Source organism: Thamnophis sirtalis, unplaced genomic scaffold (assembly GCF_051295495.1).
Source record: "Thamnophis sirtalis isolate CommonGarterSnake01/CBP01778 unplaced genomic scaffold, rThaSir2_p1.2 scaffold_4, whole genome shotgun sequence".
Lineage (NCBI taxonomy): Eukaryota > Metazoa > Chordata > Lepidosauria > Squamata > Natricidae > Thamnophis > Thamnophis sirtalis.
This window is the reverse complement of record NW_028261384.1, coordinates 137,763,943-137,781,837: the sequence shown is the minus strand read 5'-3', so window position 1 is coordinate 137,781,837 and position 17,895 is coordinate 137,763,943. Positions and strand designations below refer to the sequence as shown.

General features: G+C 44.9%; 2 protein-coding genes across 2 annotated transcripts; one reads left to right on the top strand and one right to left on the bottom strand.

Annotated features, from left to right (window-relative positions):
* The first annotated feature begins 2,286 nt into the window (after positions 1–2,286).
* Positions 2,287–4,101, top strand: LOC148046872 (general transcription factor II-I repeat domain-containing protein 2B-like). The gene has a single exon (XM_087715019.1). The coding sequence runs from the start codon at positions 2,287–2,289 to the stop codon at positions 4,099–4,101; it is 1,815 nt and encodes a 604-aa protein (XP_087571145.1).
* Positions 4,102–4,699: 598 nt separating this feature from the next.
* On the bottom strand, positions 4,700–17,683 carry LOC106556407 (OXA1L mitochondrial inner membrane insertase). Its single transcript, XM_087714211.1, has 10 exons — positions 17,488–17,683; positions 14,399–14,539; positions 14,107–14,296; positions 13,021–13,164; positions 12,377–12,462; positions 12,130–12,294; positions 10,589–10,693; positions 8,511–8,673; positions 7,707–7,787; positions 4,700–6,041 (listed from the first exon to the last, which is right to left on the bottom strand). The coding sequence occupies exons 1-10, from the start codon at positions 17,545–17,547 to the stop codon at positions 5,962–5,964; spliced, it is 1,215 nt and encodes a 404-aa protein (XP_087570337.1). The 5' UTR covers positions 17,548–17,683; the 3' UTR covers positions 4,700–5,961.
* Between the last annotated feature and the right edge of the window lie 212 nt (positions 17,684–17,895).

Here is a 17,895-nt window from a genome sequence, read left to right as displayed (position 1 = left end):
AGACGGAGCATTTTGGCGGGCTTGCTGTCTGAGGAGGTTTGTTATGGAGGCGGGTTAGTTTTTTTGGCGGGTTCGAGGAACGGAGCTGAGGAAAGTTAATTGCCTTTTGGCACAGCTGGTCAAGCGGAACAGTTGCCGCCACACTTTTCCTGAATTTTATTTTATTTATTTTTGCCTGCGGAAAAGTGATTGTGAGGAGAAAGGAGGTAATGGGAGGGAGTCCGCCTTTTGAAAAGAGCAGATGGTGAGAGATTGGGAACAATATATATATCAGATAAAAATACAAAATGAATTCTGGGAGTTGAAGTCCTGTTGGAAGAAACTTCCCTCTGGGTTCAGTTCTGTAGGAAGTTAGCACCCACCCCTCTCCTAGAAAAATGAAAATATTTTAGGAAATATTAAAAGGGCAGAATATTTCCCCTAAAAAGAGAAGTAGAAACAGGCAAAAACGCAGCCCCCGCCCCCTTTTGTCAAGGAGCCATTAAGGCCTGAGCCAGTCTATTCTACATAACAAAGGTCTATCCCATTTCATTGCCCTTCATTACCCCACCCGCTAAGTTTCAATCAAACTTAGCACACAGACAACCTACTAGCTATGACCTTTGAGAGCAACCAATCAGGATACGCTTCCTGTGCCCCAGGAAGTTCAAAGCCCAGGAGAGGATATAAAACTCAGACTTTCTCAGCATCTTGGCCCTTTTTCTGCCCAGGAGCTCAAGCCATGTGATCCTGCCTACCATTAAACCATCTTTCCAAACAGCTTCCATGTTTCCAGTGTCTTTTTCCCTACTTGGAACTGAATCCAGGTGGATATTTCTTCTAAAAGTTTCAAGTGGGGGAGAAAGACACTGGAAACATGGAGGCTGCTTGGAAGGATGGTTGAATAATGAAGCAGAACTACCAAGCAGTGATTCTGGGTAGCTGAGCTCTTGGTTTGATGAGCAAATGAGTTGGGGTTTTATTAATCTTGTTTATCAAATGTAATTAATGCTAGATGCTGGCTTTCTTGGGGGTTTTCCATCCTGTCTTGAATGGATGACCAAATCTGCATTTCTAAAAGTTGGCTCCTTTTTTAGATTTAGATTTAAAGTTTATTTATATGCCGCCCTTTTCCCTGGGGGGACTCAGGGCGGCTTACAACTTAAAAAAAGGGGGGGGGGAGACAAACTTTAACATGTAAGACAAATACATAATTAAAACACAACATTCATACTATTCGGGCGGGTTGTAGTCTTAACCCCAGGCCTGACAGGATAGCCAGGTTCTGAGGGCTGTGCGGAAGGTCTGGAGGGTGGTGAGGGTACGAATTTCCACGGGGAGATCGTTCCACAGGGTCGGAGCTGCCACCGAGAAGGCTCTCCTCCGCGTAGTTGCCAGTCGACATTGACCGGCAGATGGGACTCGGAGGAGGCCTAACCGGTGAGATCTAATAGGTCGTGTGGAGGTAATTGGCAGTAGGCGGTCTCTCAAGTATCCAGATCCACTACCATGGAGGGCTTTATGGGTGGCAAGTAGCACCTTGAAGCGCACCCGGAGATCGACAGGTAGCCAGTGCAGCTCGCGGAGGATAGGTGTTATGTGGGTGAAACGAGGTGCACCCACAATCGCTCGTGCGGCCGCATTCTGGACTAGCTGAAGTCGCCGAATACTCTTCAAGGGCAGCCCCATGTAGAGCACATTGCAGTATTCCAGCCTAGAGGTCACAAGGTCCTTAGTTCCTACTTGGTCAGTGGGGAAGCCAGATTCACTTAACAACTGTATTACTGACTTAATTGCAGTGATTTGCTTAACAACTAGCAAGAAAGGTCATAAAATGGGGCAAAACTGTTTTGCTTAGCAACAGAAATTTGGGGCTCAATTAAGTCAAGGACTACCTGTATTCAGAAAATGCCTAATTTGATTATGCTGGTGTTTTGACCACCCTCCTCCACCCAGCAAAAGAGAAAATAAATTTTTCACCACATTCATTTATTTTAAAAAAATGAGTCTCTGGTCAGGTGATTCCTGTGATGGGGTTAGAGGGGAGCATACCTCACAGCGTGGCATACCTGGAGGGGAGCAGTGCTGAAGTAGAGTGCCTGGCCCACAGCGTGGGCTTTGTGGTGTAACCCTACATATGTTGCCTGCTGGAGACTTATCTGTAAGAATGTGACACAAAACTACTTCCTTATAGATGTTGGCCATTGTGTTAGCTATTTTTTGTATAGGGATAGATTTGTATTGGGTGCTTCATTTTTTTTTTTTTTAAATGTTTTTTTGTAGACTCCAAGTCTTGAACAGCCAAAAATGAATACAGCAAAAAAAGCAAAAACAGATAGTGGAACATCATTCCAAGAGGCCTGGACAGAGTTATATGGAGTCATTGAACGCAATGGGAACGCCTTATGTATTCTGTGTTACGAAAGTGTTGCGTGTTGCACATCAAGTGTCAGGCGGCACTTTGAAACCAACCACAAAAGTGTTGTTAAACTTAGTGAAAATGAAAGGAGAGAGTTTCTTAAAGGCAGTTTTCAAATTTCACTGTGCTTAGCAAAACACAGTAAGCCCCTTTCCGATGGGGATATTATCAAAACAGCCATGTTGTCTGGGAGTAATTTCCTTTTTCATGATTTCCCAAACAAGGATAAAATTATTCAACGCATCTCTGAGATGCCACTAAGCAGGAATACTGTTGAAGATCGAGTCCAGTGCATGGCAAGTGATGTTAGTCAGCAGCTCACCACTGACTTACAAAAGGCAGTTTGTTACTCCATGTGCTTGGATGAAAGCAGAGATATAAATAATTTTGCAAGGCTAGCAGTAATTTTGCGTTATGCTGTTGGTGATGTCATGAGAGAAGAGCTGGTGAAACTGGTGTCGTTGCCTGAAATAACACAAGGGATAGATATCTACAATGCTGTGATGGAGGCTTTTTTGGCACAAGACATACGACCAGAAAAAGTGGTTTCAGTTACTAGTGATGGAGCACCTTCTATGGTGGAGGCAACATCTGGTTTCATACAGTTCTTTGTTAAAGAAATAAAACATCAAGTCATTCAGTTCCATTGTGTTATACATCAAGATCATCTTTGTGCCAGGGAAAGCAGCAAAAAATTTGACGATGTCCTCAAAGATGTCACAAAAATGGTGAATTACATCATGGCTCATGCTCTGAATTTTCCACAGTTTCAAGCACTTCATGAGGAGGTTCAGGCACAGTATAATGGTTTACTTATGTACGATAATGTCCGGTGGCTGAGCAGAGGACGAGTCCTGGAGATATTTGTAGCTTGCTTGAATGAAATTAAGCTGTTTATGAATGAAAAAGGGCAGGAATATCCACAGCTCACTGATATGGCCTGGCTTACCAACCTCATGTTTTTTACGGATTTTACACTACACTTCAATGTACTGTACAAACAACTACAAGATGTAGGGAAAACAGCAATAAGGATGTTTTGTGATATCAAAACATTTGAGGAAAAACTGCAGGTGTTTGAAAGTGACCTTGAAAGTGGGCAGCTGAAATATTTTCCAAATCTAAAAATGCATTTAGAAAATTCTACATTTGCAGACGATCCTACAAGCCATCAGGAAATCTGCAGGGAATTTTCCAGCATTGTAGCAGCTGCAAAGGTGAATTTTAGTAACAGATTTTTACAGTTCCGCAAGATGGAGACAACCCTGTGTTTTCTTACTTCTCCAGATAAAGTCAAATTTGAAGAACTTGATCTTTCCTGCTTATACTGGTTGGATTTAGAAAATCTGGAAATGGAGATATTGGAATTTCAAGAAAGCTCTATCTGGAAAAACAAATTCTGTAATCTGCGTGAAACACTTGAGAAGATGGAAGGGATGACAGAGGGCAGAGTTGGTTCTGAAAATGAAATCCTTAAAGCGTGGAATTCTCTGCCAGTTACTTTTAAGTCAATGAAAGCACTTGGGATTGCTTTCCTTACTTTGTTTGGATCATCTTATGCTTGTGAGCAGCTGTTTTCAGCTTTGAACAATATCAAATCTAACACCAGAAACAGACTAACAGATGAGCTGAGTGCTGCATGTGTTGCTCTCAAACTTACGAAGTATGAGCCAAGGTTAGACAAATTATCAGCATGCATATAACAACAAAAATCACCTTAACTGTTTGCCTTTCAATAAAAAGGTTTTTTTTTAGCATTGAAAGCCCCGTTGTGGTTTTCTTTTAAGACAAAAGATGTTAATGTACGAGTTGTTTTTTCTAAACTAAAACCTCAGTATTCAGGTTAAGTTGCTATGTTGGCACATTGCAACAAATAAATGGGTTTTGGTTGCAGTTTGGGGGCACGGTCTCAAAGGTTTGCCATCACTGGACTAGAGAATATTTGTATCAATGTGTATGTATATTGTGTGTATGGTGTGTGATATGGTGCTGGTGTTGAGATTGTCAGAGTCTTGATGAAGAGGAAATTGACTCCATGTCAAACCTAGCAACTCAGTGACTAGGGTTTTTAATACCGTTCTCTCCCCCAGATATGGAGACCTAACTTCTTGATGGAGTACCATTTCCCCAAGTCAAGTTAGTTCACAATCTGGGGGGTCCTCACAGCCAGGAAGACCTTTGTATTAACTTACCTCATATGCCAGATGTGTTGTTCCCAATTCAAAAGACTCTGTTTATGGCCATTGATGACTTCATTATTTTCTGGATAGGCTTGAATGTATTCTATAGGGGGCTGACCTGGAAAGTTAGTAAGTTTACTTTATTGTCATTGCACCTTGTACAACAAAATTAAATACCATCTTCAGTGTACATCATACATAAAACAAAACACATCCTTCACATTCTATACAATTGAATTGAAAACCCCTGATATGGGCATTCATATTGTGCTATGAGGTAGAATTCAATATGATTACAGCCCTGGGATAGAAGCTGTTTTTTAGCCTATTTGTCCGTGTTTTTATTATCTTGTACCGTCTGCCCAATGGTAATAATTAAAAAAAATGGGTGCCCAGGATGAGATGAAAGTTGTTGAAGATGCGCATTTGGAAATTGTAGCTGCTCCAGAAGATGGCAGTGTGTGCCGTTGGAGACTCCTGTCTGATAAAGTGGACATGCTGCAGATCCCTTTTGCGAAACTTATTTAGAGAATCTAGAACATGTGTCTTTTCTGTCCTGTGAAATAGTTTGTCAGGATGGCTTTTCCTTTTGTAAGCCCTTTAAAACTCAACTCTTCCATTAGACATAAGGACAGAATAGTAATTAGAGCGTGGTCTCTGTTATTTATTGCATTACTTGAGAAATTGATTATATTTGCATGCCATCTTTGTTTTACTGTTTTATGTTATTTTTTGTTTCTTGCTTTGCTCAAATTGGCAGCCATATGCACTTACAAAATAAACAAATAGCCCTACAATCCACTAATGATGCCAATGTGGGATTTCTTGTTATGGCAGACCAACCATCTGATCAATCACAGAGTGGATAATATCAACTGGATGCAATTATGTGAACATCTTTTAAGGGTGCGTTGATGGTGACTTATATGATACATGCTATAGAACTGAGGTGTTGCAGTGGTTAGAGTGCAGTACTGCAGCAGACTACTAGCTGAAGATCAGCAGTTCAAATCTCACCGGCTCAAGGTTGACTCAGCCTTCCAGCCTTCCGAGGTGGGTAAAATGACCCAGATTGTTAAGGGAAATGGGCTGACTCTATAAACTGCTTAGAGAGGGCTGTAAAAGCACTACAAAGTGGTGTAAAAGTGCTATTGCTATTTTCTAATCTCATGCTCCTGTTACACCAACCTTTTCTTTTTGCAAAGTATTAACGGATTGGATTTGGAAGCATTTGTTAATTGAAAGCATAATTTTATGTAATAAATTTACAGACACATTTACACATATGCTCTCAGAGCAAATGGAGAACCAAATTAATAGTTTAAAGTAGGGGATAAGGGAGATGGGAGAACATTTTTTGCCTTGAATACAGCTCGGCGGCATTCACCCTAATTCTCTTTTTTGTGGTGATGGCTTGCTTGGATGCTGTGTGGTTCTCTGGGAAAAGGTTTGCTGGAGTGACCCTGTGAATAAAAGAAAGCACAAGAATAAAACTGGGTTTTTTTCCCCCAAAGCGAAAACCACTTTGTACATTCTGAAACTCACATTTACAAAACCAGATATTTTAAAAGATATCTGTAGGTAGACTTTTCTTAATGTATTTTTGCATCTGGGATTTAGGGACATGCTACCTCCAGACTAGGCTGGAGCAATTCAGGTTGATGGACACTTGTTTTAAAGGTAAAGGTTCCCCTCGCACATATGTGCTAGTTGTTCCTGATTCTAGGGGGCGATGCTCATCTCCATTTCAAAGCCGAAGAGCCAGCGCTGTCCAAAGACGTCTTCGTGGTCATGTGGCCAGCATGACTAAACACCGGAGGAGCAAGGAATGCTGTTACCTTCCTACCAAATATGGCCCCTATTTTTCTACTTGCATTTTTACATGCTTTCGAACTGCTAGGTGGGCAGAAGCTGGGACAAGTAACGGGAGCTCACTGTTACGCGGCACTAGGGATTTGAACCACCGACCTTTCCGATCGACAAGCTCAGCGTCTTAGCCACTGAGCCACCACGCCCCTGTTTTACAAAGGTGTTATAAAGTGTTATACACCTGTTTTACAAAGGTGTTATAAGGGAATTTAAAACAGGACAGTTGTGCTGATAGAAATAGACATTTTATTTGTATCAGCACAACTGTCCTGTTCTAAATTCCTTTAGCACGGTTTTATTTTTTAATAAAACACTAGTGGGGTGTTAGATCCCTGCTGTTTTGACTGTCTAGTTCTGTAATGTTTTTCCTCCCCATCTTGCTTAAGGGACACAGAACAAATGAAAGTAAAAAAACCAGCTTCCTTTTTCCTATTGGATTTATTTTAACTGAAATACTGGGGTGGGGAGGGTGGAAGGACTATTTCTTTGGATGCTGCTGAACTACCATATTTTTCTGCGTATAAGACGCACCTTAGTTTCTGGGGAGGAAAGTAAGAAAAAAAATTCTGCTGCCTACCAGCATCCATGGTATTCATCTGACACACGTTAACAAGGTCAGCCAATGAATAGGCATAGCAACTAAATCAGCCAATGAGGTTATTTGGACGCTGAAATTTGCTGTATGAGCAATGAGGAGACAGGAAGGAGCCTGGCTTAGCCAAGAACTGAAAGTGAAACTGCTTGTTACAAAGATAATTGCCCCCTCCCGAATGATGAATGAATGTTGCTCATTATTTTATTCTATGTTTGTCTGCGTTATTGTTTGTATATCCCTCCCTTGATTTTATGTAAGCCGCCCTGAGTCCCCTCAGGGAAAAGGGCGGCCTATAAATGTTAATAAAACCTCTAAAAAAAAAACCCCTCTAAACCTCTTGTGTTTTGCTTGTATTTATTGCAACCTTGGAAAACCTGCTTTTGGTAATGTATATTATTATTATTTTGAATCCTGTTGAATCAGTTACTGTGCTTTCTGAATGTGATTGCTGCTGCAAACTCTGACCAGTCAGGTCAGCTTCAGCACTTATTACAGCCAAAATACGGTACATCTCCCAGCATCCTATACCAGGACTGCCGATGACAGCAGTTTTTGAAATATGTGAGTTCAGCAACATCTGGTGGATCAGACCTCCTCTTTCTGAAACAAAATCCATAGCATTGGTGATCCTGGATGGCAGCAAAGAAAAGCGAAAGAGGCTTGCCTTTATGCGTTGAATCCGCTTGCTTTTTGAAGTACTTCTTTCTTTCGTCTAACTGATGAGCCATCTGGACGTTTTGCCATCCTGGGACGAGATAAGAGCAAGAGGCAGCTATAACCTTACACGACCACATGAATCTAGCCAGCCCATCCCTGCCTGTTGTGGCCCGTCAGCAGCCAATGGAGCTGGCAGCAGATTCTGACAGTGAGGAGGAACATGGGCCAGTCCTGGAGTCTGGGGAAGGCTGGGACGAGGGCTCTGCGTCGGAGGCGGGGGGGGGGGGGGCAGGGCCATCCGACAGATATCAGCTACCTTTGGAGTCGGACATAAGTGGGGCTAAAGAACAGTTGGAGTCTGTTCCCGATGTGCACATGCGCAGAGTTGCCAGCAGAAGGGAACAGCTAAAGTACAATGGCGAACTCGGGAGTAAAAGCACAAGGGGACGCTGAATGGCCCCTCCCATAGGAAATAAACAGGAGCGTAAGGGGAGTGGAGTTTGCGGGAGACAAAATTAATTTGCTTATTAGTGCGAAGATTTGCTTATCTGAGAGGCTCCTTGCCAAGTATTTCCTTGTACAGCGTTGTGCCTGGAAGTTCTCTGCCTGGCAACTATCCAAGGACTGATAAGGTCGGTGTTTGCAATTCACCTTTGAAAGACTGTTTGCTGGGACTTTGCTGGATGTGAATGCTAGGAATTCACATTAGCCAAAGAAAAAGGTGTTTTTTTTCGGGACAAGGAGTCTGTTTTTGCGATTTGGTGAGGCCTAGGTCAGAAGAGTGCCTTCAAGCCATTTTCTCTCAACTCACCTTCCTTGATGCTCTTCAGGAAATCTTCCTGGGCTGGTAAACTCTGAGGATTATGTTCCAGACTCTTGGGGATGTGAAAAAAAGCACGAGTGGCCGGTAAACGGAACAGTAATATTTGCATAATGGAGAATAAGTTGGATGTCAGCCAGTAGGTAAAGATAGCCTGCATGGGAGAAAGAGGACATGGGGTGAATTGATGGATTCTAGGTTTGCTTCACTCCTTCACCCACTGATGACATCATCTAGCCTGGTATAGAAACATCTGAAGGAAAAACCAAGAATCCAACAGTTCAATGCTGACTAAGTATATCCTTTACTACTGAAATTAGGTGACCTCTCCCTGCACCACAGAAATGACAAGAGGGGATGCAGTCCTTCCTTATATGGACTAGACCAGGGGTCTGCAACCTTAAACACTCAAAGAGACATTTGGATCCGTTTCCCACAGGGGGAAAAAAACCACCGGGAGCCACAAAACCTGGGTGGGTGTGGCCAACTTGATGTCACTCACTCCCACCCAGTAACATGACCCCCTATAAATCTGATAAATACATAAAAAAACTAACAGCTTTCAAAGGATGGAGTTGAGACCAGAATTATTTCTACTAGGGATCACAAAAGAAAAATATGGCCAAGGTGGACTATATTTTAATGCTGCCTATTTTAACGACGGCATGATGGTTTTCACACAAAAATGGAAAAATAAAGAGACTCCCTCGGAACAAGAAATGATAAAGAAGATGCCGAAGTGCGCAGAAATGGACAGACTGACTCTTAGAGCTCAAAGGCAAGGGTGAGATGGAATATCACGGAATCTTGGACAAATGGTACCGATGATTAGAAACGAGGGGAAAAGGCAGGCACAGAAAAAACAGACAAGTTAAGAATTGGAAAATATGTGTGTGTAAGGCCTGAAGCCATATTCCCTTTGGATCTTTAGCCTGCCACACTTCCTATTATTATACTATGCCTTTTTTAATGTGGGAAAATGGGAGGGGGGATTGTACGGCGTTAGATGCTATGTGGCAAAACAAAATTCCTTCTAGAAAGCCAAGGTCATCCTTTGTCTCTGCACCTCTGCATCTGACTGGAACTGGATGGGTGGAACTGCCAGCATGGCAGTGGAAGATTAGACAATGTAGTGAGCTTGTGGGTGTGGGGCAAGATCTTGAACTTTCAACTGGGTGGGGAAAACTGGGATGCTTTCACATTCGGGTTTTCCCAGAGGTGCCAACATGGCTCTCTTAATAAATAGGAACTTTGAGCAATACTTTGCCTTGGACTCTGATTTTATTTTGGATGCTATTTGGAACCCTGACAGTGTGATAGGTAGGAATCGGATATGTACCGTATTTCTTGGAGTATAAGACGCACTGGGATACAAGACATAGCAAGGTTTTAAAGAGGAAAAAAAAAGTTTTTGCACTCTGCAAACCTTCCCAGAATGCCCCCCCCAAAGGAATGAATAGCCTTTAGGGAGCTTCTAGAGTGTTTTTTTTGGGGGGGGGGCACAAAATGAGCAAAAAACAGCCTGGTTTTTTTTGCAAAAACGGCCCATTTTTCATTAAAAGAAGGGCATAGATAACCTTTAGGAAGCTTATAGAGTGCTCCTGGGGGCTGGGTTAAAATTGAGCAAAAAATGGGTCGTTTTTCGCTCATTTCTGCCCTCCCCAACTCCCAGGAGCTCTCTAAAAGCTTCCTAGAGGCTATGCACAGCCATTTTGGTGAAAGGGGGGCAGGATTCGAGAGGCACAAAATGCTGTATTCAGTGTATAAGACGCACCCAGATTTTCAGCCTCTTTTTTGAGGGAAAAGTCTTATGCTCTGAAAAATACGGTATTTGTATGGTTAGTAATTCTATAAAAGAAAGGAACAATGGAGAGGTAATTTGACCGACTACACAAATCTATGTAATGGATATAAAATGTAAATTGTTGTAAGATCCAATCGCTATATGGAAATGTTTATGCCAGAAATGGCGCACTATGTCCAATGTTTTTAATGTTTATCTAATAAAAAACTTTAAAAAAAAAAATCTACCGACTTTCCCTGTAGAACACCTCTCAAATGCCTCTTACCGTTGGAAAGGAAATGATGAAAGGGAGGAAGAGCACTGGCATCACCCGGAACATCTTTTTCATTAGCTCCAGGTTTGGGTTTGGAGGTCCTGATTGCATCCCAACCTGAAGAAGAAAAAAAAAAATAGATAGGTAATATCCAGGGACATTTGGTCAATTTTCAATTCTTCCTGCTTCACGTATCTGTCCCCAAGTCCTCATTCCAATCACCAGGATGATTTTGACATTTAAATTCGCCTGCCGGGAAACAAGCGGGCCAAAGATCCAGCTAAAGCCAGGCTTCAGATAAATGGAGAGTCACTCAATCCTTAGCCAAGATCTGGCTAGATTTTTATATGGTGAGAAATGCTTTCTGTCAGTATACACGAAATTATAATTATAATTAGAACTGCAGAAAAAAACAATTGCTATCAACCTGCCTTCCATTGAGGACCTGTATACTGCACAAGTCAAAAAGAGGGCTGGGAAAATAACTACAGACCCCTCGCATCCTGAACATAAATTGTTTCAACTGCTACCCTCAAAATGATGTTATAGGACACTGTACACCAGAACAACTAGACACGACAGTTTTCCCCCGAATGGCATCACTCTGCTTAACAAATTCCCACAAAACTGTCAAATAATTTACTAAGATTGTATTAGTATTATTTTTCTCTTCCTTCCTAGTATCTATCTCTTCCCACTTAGGCCTATAACCATGTTGCTTGTATCTTTCAATTGATATTATTTGTATTTGTTTCCTAATACGATTTGATAGCTTATTAGTAACCTTGACTATCACAAAGTGTTGTATCTTTTTATTCTTGATGAATGTATTTTATTCTCCTTATGTACACTGAGAGCATATGCACCAAGGACAAATTCCTTGTGTGTCCAATCACACTGGACCAATAAAGAATTCTATTCTATTCTATTCTGGAATAGCCATAACAAGAAATCAGCCAATGGGAACTGTTTGGTGACTGAGACGCAGGATTTGTTGTGAGCCATATGAAATGGCTCGAAGCCTGGATGTGGCTTAGCTTAACTGTTCTGTGTATTGTTTGTCCTTGAATGATTGTTCTATCTTCTGGCTTCTTGTTCTTATACTAGCTACTTCTCTCTACCATGTTGCAAGAGCTGCATGGGTATTGTATACATGCATCATGTCTTATATTATTGGATATAAAGACGTTTCTTCTATAAATGAATCCTGGATTATTTGCTTGTGTGCTGGCTGGATAGCTACAAACTCTAACCCTTTCTCATGCCTACCAAAATCGTGATGGGTGGAGGAAGAGATCTGGATGAACTCTTAAGTAATCGCTAAGCGGAAGCAAAATCTAACCAGACTTCACTTTCAAATCGCCCAAATCTAGAACTCTCTGTTGCCTGGTGATCAGCGTAAAGTCACCCAGTCATTTTTCCTGAATGACTGGACTAGAACTCCTCATAGCCTGGCGATTGGCCCAAAGTCATCCAGCCAGCTTTCATGCTTTCGGTGGAACTAGAATTCCCAGCATCCCGGTTTCTGACCTAGCACCATAACCAAGCCTTACCTCCATAACAATCCACATGGTGACCGTTGCCATCACGGGTAGTATGTAGTAAGGATCCGCGACGGTGAGATCCGTGAACCACCACAGTCCCCCCGTCTGCATGCTGGGCACGGGACACTCCGCCATTTTGCGCAGGGCGAAGAAGAAGGAGATGAAAATGGGCGCCTGAGACCGAGAAGGGAAGAAGAGGTCAAGCCAGGAAGCCGTGCACACGAAAACCAATTCCAAGAGTGCCGTAAAAGCTGACCTGGACAAAAGGCACAATTAATCCTCGTAGGGGGTTAACATTATGGGTTTTCTGGTAGTGTTCCAGATCCATGACAGCCTGTGAAACTGAGAGGAAAAGAGACAGGGTTAGGGTTAGTGTCAGATTGTGCACAGTGTGGCTATGTGATTCGACCCAGGAGCAAATACAGTAAACAGGTTTGTATTTAAATAGTGGTTTTATCTAGAAAAAATATATACATAAACATACTTTAATCAGATCTCAAACAAATAGCAATTACAGCACAAAGAGAGATATGCCCCAACAGGGCCTCTTCTTATTACAGGCTCTTAAAGGGATATCAGCCCCAAAACTTTGCTGACTCATTCCTAGCATTACATCATCGTAGCAGCTGGCCAGCTCTTAAATCATTACCCTGACACAAAAAATGTGATGCTAAAATACAATTAGACCTGTCTGGCCAGCATTGCTTACAAACACTTCCTGTTTGTGGTTTCTCCAGATCGTGGACTAAAATTCCTATCTCCCTCAACCACACCGCTGCATTTTAGAGGCACTTCGCCTTCCTTCAGCCTGACCTCACCTTAACGGCTGCTGTTGCAGACTTTGTTTAATCCCAAAGCTGTTGTTAATCCCGCTCAGGTTTGATCCCATTTTAAACTTACACAGTAGTCTGTTGCCTGCCTTCTTGGCTTCGCTGATTCTAGTAGTTAGCGCAGTAATCTGGGGCACGTGGTTGTTCAGTTTGACCGCGTCTCGCTGGCTCTTTACAATGAGCGGGAAAACCAGACAGCGTATAAATACCGTCCCTGGAAATTGGGCAAAAGAATTGCGTTATTTTGCAGGACGAAGACAAGCTAGGTGGTACCCACACAGACGTTCGGTCCGTCAAAGAGTTTATCTTAGAGATGCAGGAAGTCTTAATTCCATAGCTCAGGGGTTTCCAACCTTAAACTCTCAAAGAGCCATTTGGACCCGTTTCAGTGGCGGGTTGCTCTTACTGTCGCTCCCGGTACGCTGCTCACGGAGCCGGCGTCCTGTTTGTGCAACCCACCACTTCCGCGACACCCAGCTGCTTGTTGCGGCTCATGCAGGAGCCACATGCTGTGCGCGCCTGCACAATTGGCCGGTTGCTTTAAAAATAGGTGTAGAACGCGGGTGGGTGGGACAAACGAGCCACCGCACTGGTACGTTGTCAGCTGCTCCTGGCTTCTACTGGTACGGCCGGACCAGACTGTACTCGGAGGAACCCACCACAATTCAATGTCACTCCCACCCAATCATATGACACTCTCCCCCCCCCCCCAGCCATGCCTATCCCGATTTTGTGGCTCCTGGTGTGGCTTCCTTTTCTGTGGGAAATAGATCTCTCTCTCTCTCTCGTTTACCCTTGTTTCTTAGCTGTTCCCTTCTCCTGACAGCTCTGCACATGCGCACACTGGGAACAGGCTCCAGCTGTTCTGCCCCACTTATCTCCGACTCCGAAGGCAGCTGATAACTGTCAGACAGCCCTGGCCCCATCTCTGCCTCCGACGCAGAGCCCTCGTCAGAGCCTTCCCCAGACTCCAGCACTGGCTGACGTTCCTCCCCAACCTCCTCACTGTCTGACTCTGCCGCCAGGTACTGGAGGGCCACAATAGGTGGCCCCGCGGGCTAGATCCGGCCCGATCCGGCCTTGAGTTTGATACCCCTGCTGCATAACAATGCCTTTCTGTTCTCATCTGCTTCGCTGCCCCACAAATCTTCTTTACCTGCCACAATGGCTCCCCACCAAGGCAGCCCCAAGTCCAAGTGGAACGATTCCAAAAACTTCAGGATGAGGCCCACCGGCGTGTTGCTATTCAGGCCCAGCTCAGCCAAAGTCGGCTCTTGCAAAACCCGTCCCAGCTCCTCTAACGGGAGGACTTCCTCCAGAGGCGAGGAGGATACACCGTGAGTCACCTGGAAGGCACCAATGAAACGTTCAGCGGGTCACGGGTGCAAAACGTGAACTCTTCCCAAATCCCAAAGTTTTGGACGGTGAAGTTTCCTTTTCATTTGTACCTGGATGCCTGCTACGGCCGCCGTGCTCTGACACCGGATTGTGAGTCTCCAAGGAGCAAGAGGAAAACGTCGTCCCTTCAGCTGAGGGACAAAAGATGTGTTGGCCTGCGACCACCTCAGGGGAACCGCTGTTCTATGAACCTGCAAAGGAAGTGGGCAAAAACCACCCGAATAAACGTGTGTGTGTGTGTGTGTGTGTATTTGTATGTGTGAGAGAGATCCGGAACATCTAAAGCAGAAGAGTCAACTTGAAAAACAGCCACACGCTCGGGATGTGTGGCTGTTTTCCAGGCCCTTCATGGTTTTGCAACGTTCAGGGGAGCCTCCTCTTCTCTCTGCAAACCTCACTCCCTTCTAGCACTGATGATGTTACCTAGTCTGGTCGTGAAAGGTCCAGAAGGAAACAAACAATCTGAAAGAGAATCCAGGACCCCACAATCCTCCTCCTCCTCTTCTCTGCAAACCGCACTCCCTTCTAACACTGATGGTGTTCCCTAGTCTGCTAATGAAATGTCTGCAAAGAGACAACTCAGTTCAGGGAGCACCAAGACCTGATAGTCCTTCTCATCTGTGCAAACCCCACTCCCTTCTAGCCCTGATGATATTCCCTAGTATGGTCGTGAAACGTTGGCAAGGAATCAACCCAGCTCAGGGGTCACCAACAACCCCACAATCCTCCTCATCAGAACAGAGCTGGAAGGGACCTTGGAGGTCTTCTAGTCCAGCCCCCTGCTCAAACAGGAGCCCCTGTACCATTTGGAAAACGTCTGCAATAAACCGGTCAAGCTTAAGAGAGCCCCAATGACCCTACCACTCCTTTCTAAATATTGATGATGTTCCATAGTGTGGTAATGAAATGTCTGTAAGAAAACGGCCAAACTCCGAGATCTCCAAGGACCCCACAGTCCTCCTCCTTCCTCTTCTCTACGGTTCCACCACAAAACCGCGGTAGACAAAAGCGCGCTCGACGAAAGCGCGTATGTGATGTCATCACAGCGCGACGAAAACATCGCGCTGTGATCGATAAATGTAAAAATAAAGCGAAAACCTTACCCTAACCCCCCCAAACCTAACCCTAACCCTAAACCTAAACCTAACCCTAAACCTAACCCTTAACCTAACGCTAACCCTTAACCTAACGCTAAACGTAACCCTAATGCTCTAAACCTAACCCTAACCCTTACCTTTATGTGAATCGGTTTGCTTTTATTTTTATTTCAATTTTTAATTTTTTTCGTCGCGCTGTGATGACGTCAAATGCGCGCTTTCATCGAGCGCGCTTTTGTGGACCGCGGTTTTGACGGGTCACGCTTCTCTACAAACGCCACTCCCTTCCAGCACTGATGATGTTCCCTAGTTGGGTCATGAAACAACCCAGCTCATAGATTGCCAATGCAATCCTCAGTTGCATTAACAACAGAGGGATACAATCAAGATCAAGGGAGGTACTAATACCACTTTATAAAGCCTTAGTAAGGCCACACCTAGAGTAATGCATACAGTTTTGGTCACCACATTATAATAAAAAGATGTGGAGACTCTAGAAAGAGTGCAGAGAAGAGCAACCAGGATGACGAGGGGACTGGAGGATAAAACATACAATGAACGGTTGCAGGAACTGGGCCTGGCTAGTCTAGTGAAGAGAAGGACCAGGGGAGACAGGAGAGCATCTTCCAATATTTGAGGGGCTGCCCCAGAGAGGAGGGTGGGTCAAGCTATTTTCCAAAGCACCTGAAGTCCAGACAAGGAATAATGGATGGAAACCGAACAAGGAGAGAGATTCAACCTGGAAATAAGGAGAAATTTTCCGACAGTGAGAACCATCAACAAATGGAACAGAAGTTGCCTTCGGAAGTTGTGGGAGCTTCATCCCGGGTGGCTTTCAAGAAGAGACTGGATTGTCTTCTGTCAGAAACTGTCTAGCATCTCCCGGGGGGGGGGGGGGGAGAATGGACTAGATGACCTCCAAGGTCCCTTCCAACACTTGTTAATCTGTTCATGACACCACAGGCCTCTTCTAGCACTGGTGATGTTACCTAGTCTGGTCATGAAACATCCTCCTTCTCAACTCCCTCCTAGCCCTGATGATGTTACCTAGTCAGAATCATCAGTTGGAAGGGACCTTGGAGGTCTTGTAGTCCAGCCCCCTGCTCAAGCAGGCGGTCCTATTAGTAAACCGTTTGAAAAACGTCTGCAACGAAATAACCCAGCTCAGAGAACTCCCAAGGACCCCACAATCCTCCACCTCTTCTCTGCAGACTCCACACGCTTCTAGCACTGATGATGTTCCCTAGTCTGGTTATGAAACGCCTGCAAGGAAAGCAGCCAAACTCAGCCCCAAAGATCCCACAATCCTCCTTCCTCTTCTCTGCAAACCCCCCTCCCTTCTAGCCCTGATGATGTTACCTAGTCTGGTCATGAAATGTCTGCAAGGAAACAAGCCAGCTCAGGGGGCACCAAGGACCCCACAATCCTCCTATTCAGAATAGAACTGGAAGGGACCTTGGAGGTCTTCTAGTCCAGCCCCCTGCTCAAGCAGGAGGTCCTATAGTATACCATTTGGGAAACGTCTGCAAGGAAACCACTCAGCTCAGAGAACTCCCAAGGATCCCACAATCCTCTTTCTCCTCCTCATCTCTGCAAACTCCACTCCTTTCTAGCACTGATGTTGTTCCCTAGTCTGGTCAGGAAACGTCTGCAAGGAAGCAACCCAGCTCAGGAAGCCCCCCAAGGACCTCATTTGCAAAAAACAGGGAATGATGAACCTCAAGCAGGCCATTATTCCCTGTTTTCCAACCTTCCCTTGCAGGTCATCGCGAGGACGCGCAAGAAACTGAGGGGAAACAGGCTAAGATGACACCCCCAGGCCCGGTTTGGGCCTAAGTCCAGGCTCTGAAGGGAGGAGGAGGAGGCTCTCGTCCTTGGGACTCCCTGCCCGACACCCGAGGAGACCGAGGGTTAACTCCGTCCTGGGTCAACCGGGCATTTCGCCTTGGAAGGACGAGCAGCGGAGGCCTGAGGCGGGCCCGGCGGACTACATGTCCCGTCAACGCCAGGGGGCGCGTGACGTCACAGGACGTCATACCCACCTGTGCGTGGAGCCCCCCCGCCGCCATCCACGCTCGCCGCAGCGCCCCGAATGCCGCCATGGTCTCGCTGGCTCGAGGACCGGCTGTCTCGTCACGTGACCGGAAAGAGACGCGAGGCTCTTCCCGAGGCCGCCGCGGCCATTTTGGTTACGGGCAACGCGGCTTTTCGTCTCCCGGGAGAGGCGCTCTCTAACGCTAAAGGTCCCTTTTCTCGCGATTTCCTCCTGAAGGATCCGGAGTTGACGACCGGAAAAAATAAATAAATAAAAATGAAATAACGACTCGGAGAGTGAAACGCCTTCTGGGAATAGGGCAAAGGTTAAGGAGACCTTATCGACCGTGGCCATATTTGTCACGGGTACGTCGAGCCTTCCTTTTGACGGAGTGGACCCATGTTTGTTGCCGGTC

What these genes read in the sequence shown, in the direction of transcription:
- LOC148046872 (XM_087715019.1), top strand. Translation starts at nt 2,287, where the DNA reads ATGAATACAGCAAAAAAAGCAAAAACAGATAGTGGAACATCATTCCAA.
- LOC106556407 (XM_087714211.1), bottom strand. Translation starts at nt 17,547, where the DNA reads ATGGCGGCATTCGGGGCGCTGCGGCGAGCGTGGATGGCGGCGGGGGGG. An exon ending in GTGGGGAGCCATTGTGGCAG is followed by an intron (nt 13,165 to 14,106) that starts GTAAAGAAGATT and finishes CCCAATTTCCAG; the next exon opens with GGACGGTATTTATACGCTGT. An exon ending in GGCAGGCAACAGACTACTGT is followed by an intron (nt 12,463 to 13,020) that starts GTAAGTTTAAAA and finishes TTTTCCTCTCAG; the next exon opens with TTTCACAGGCTGTCATGGAT.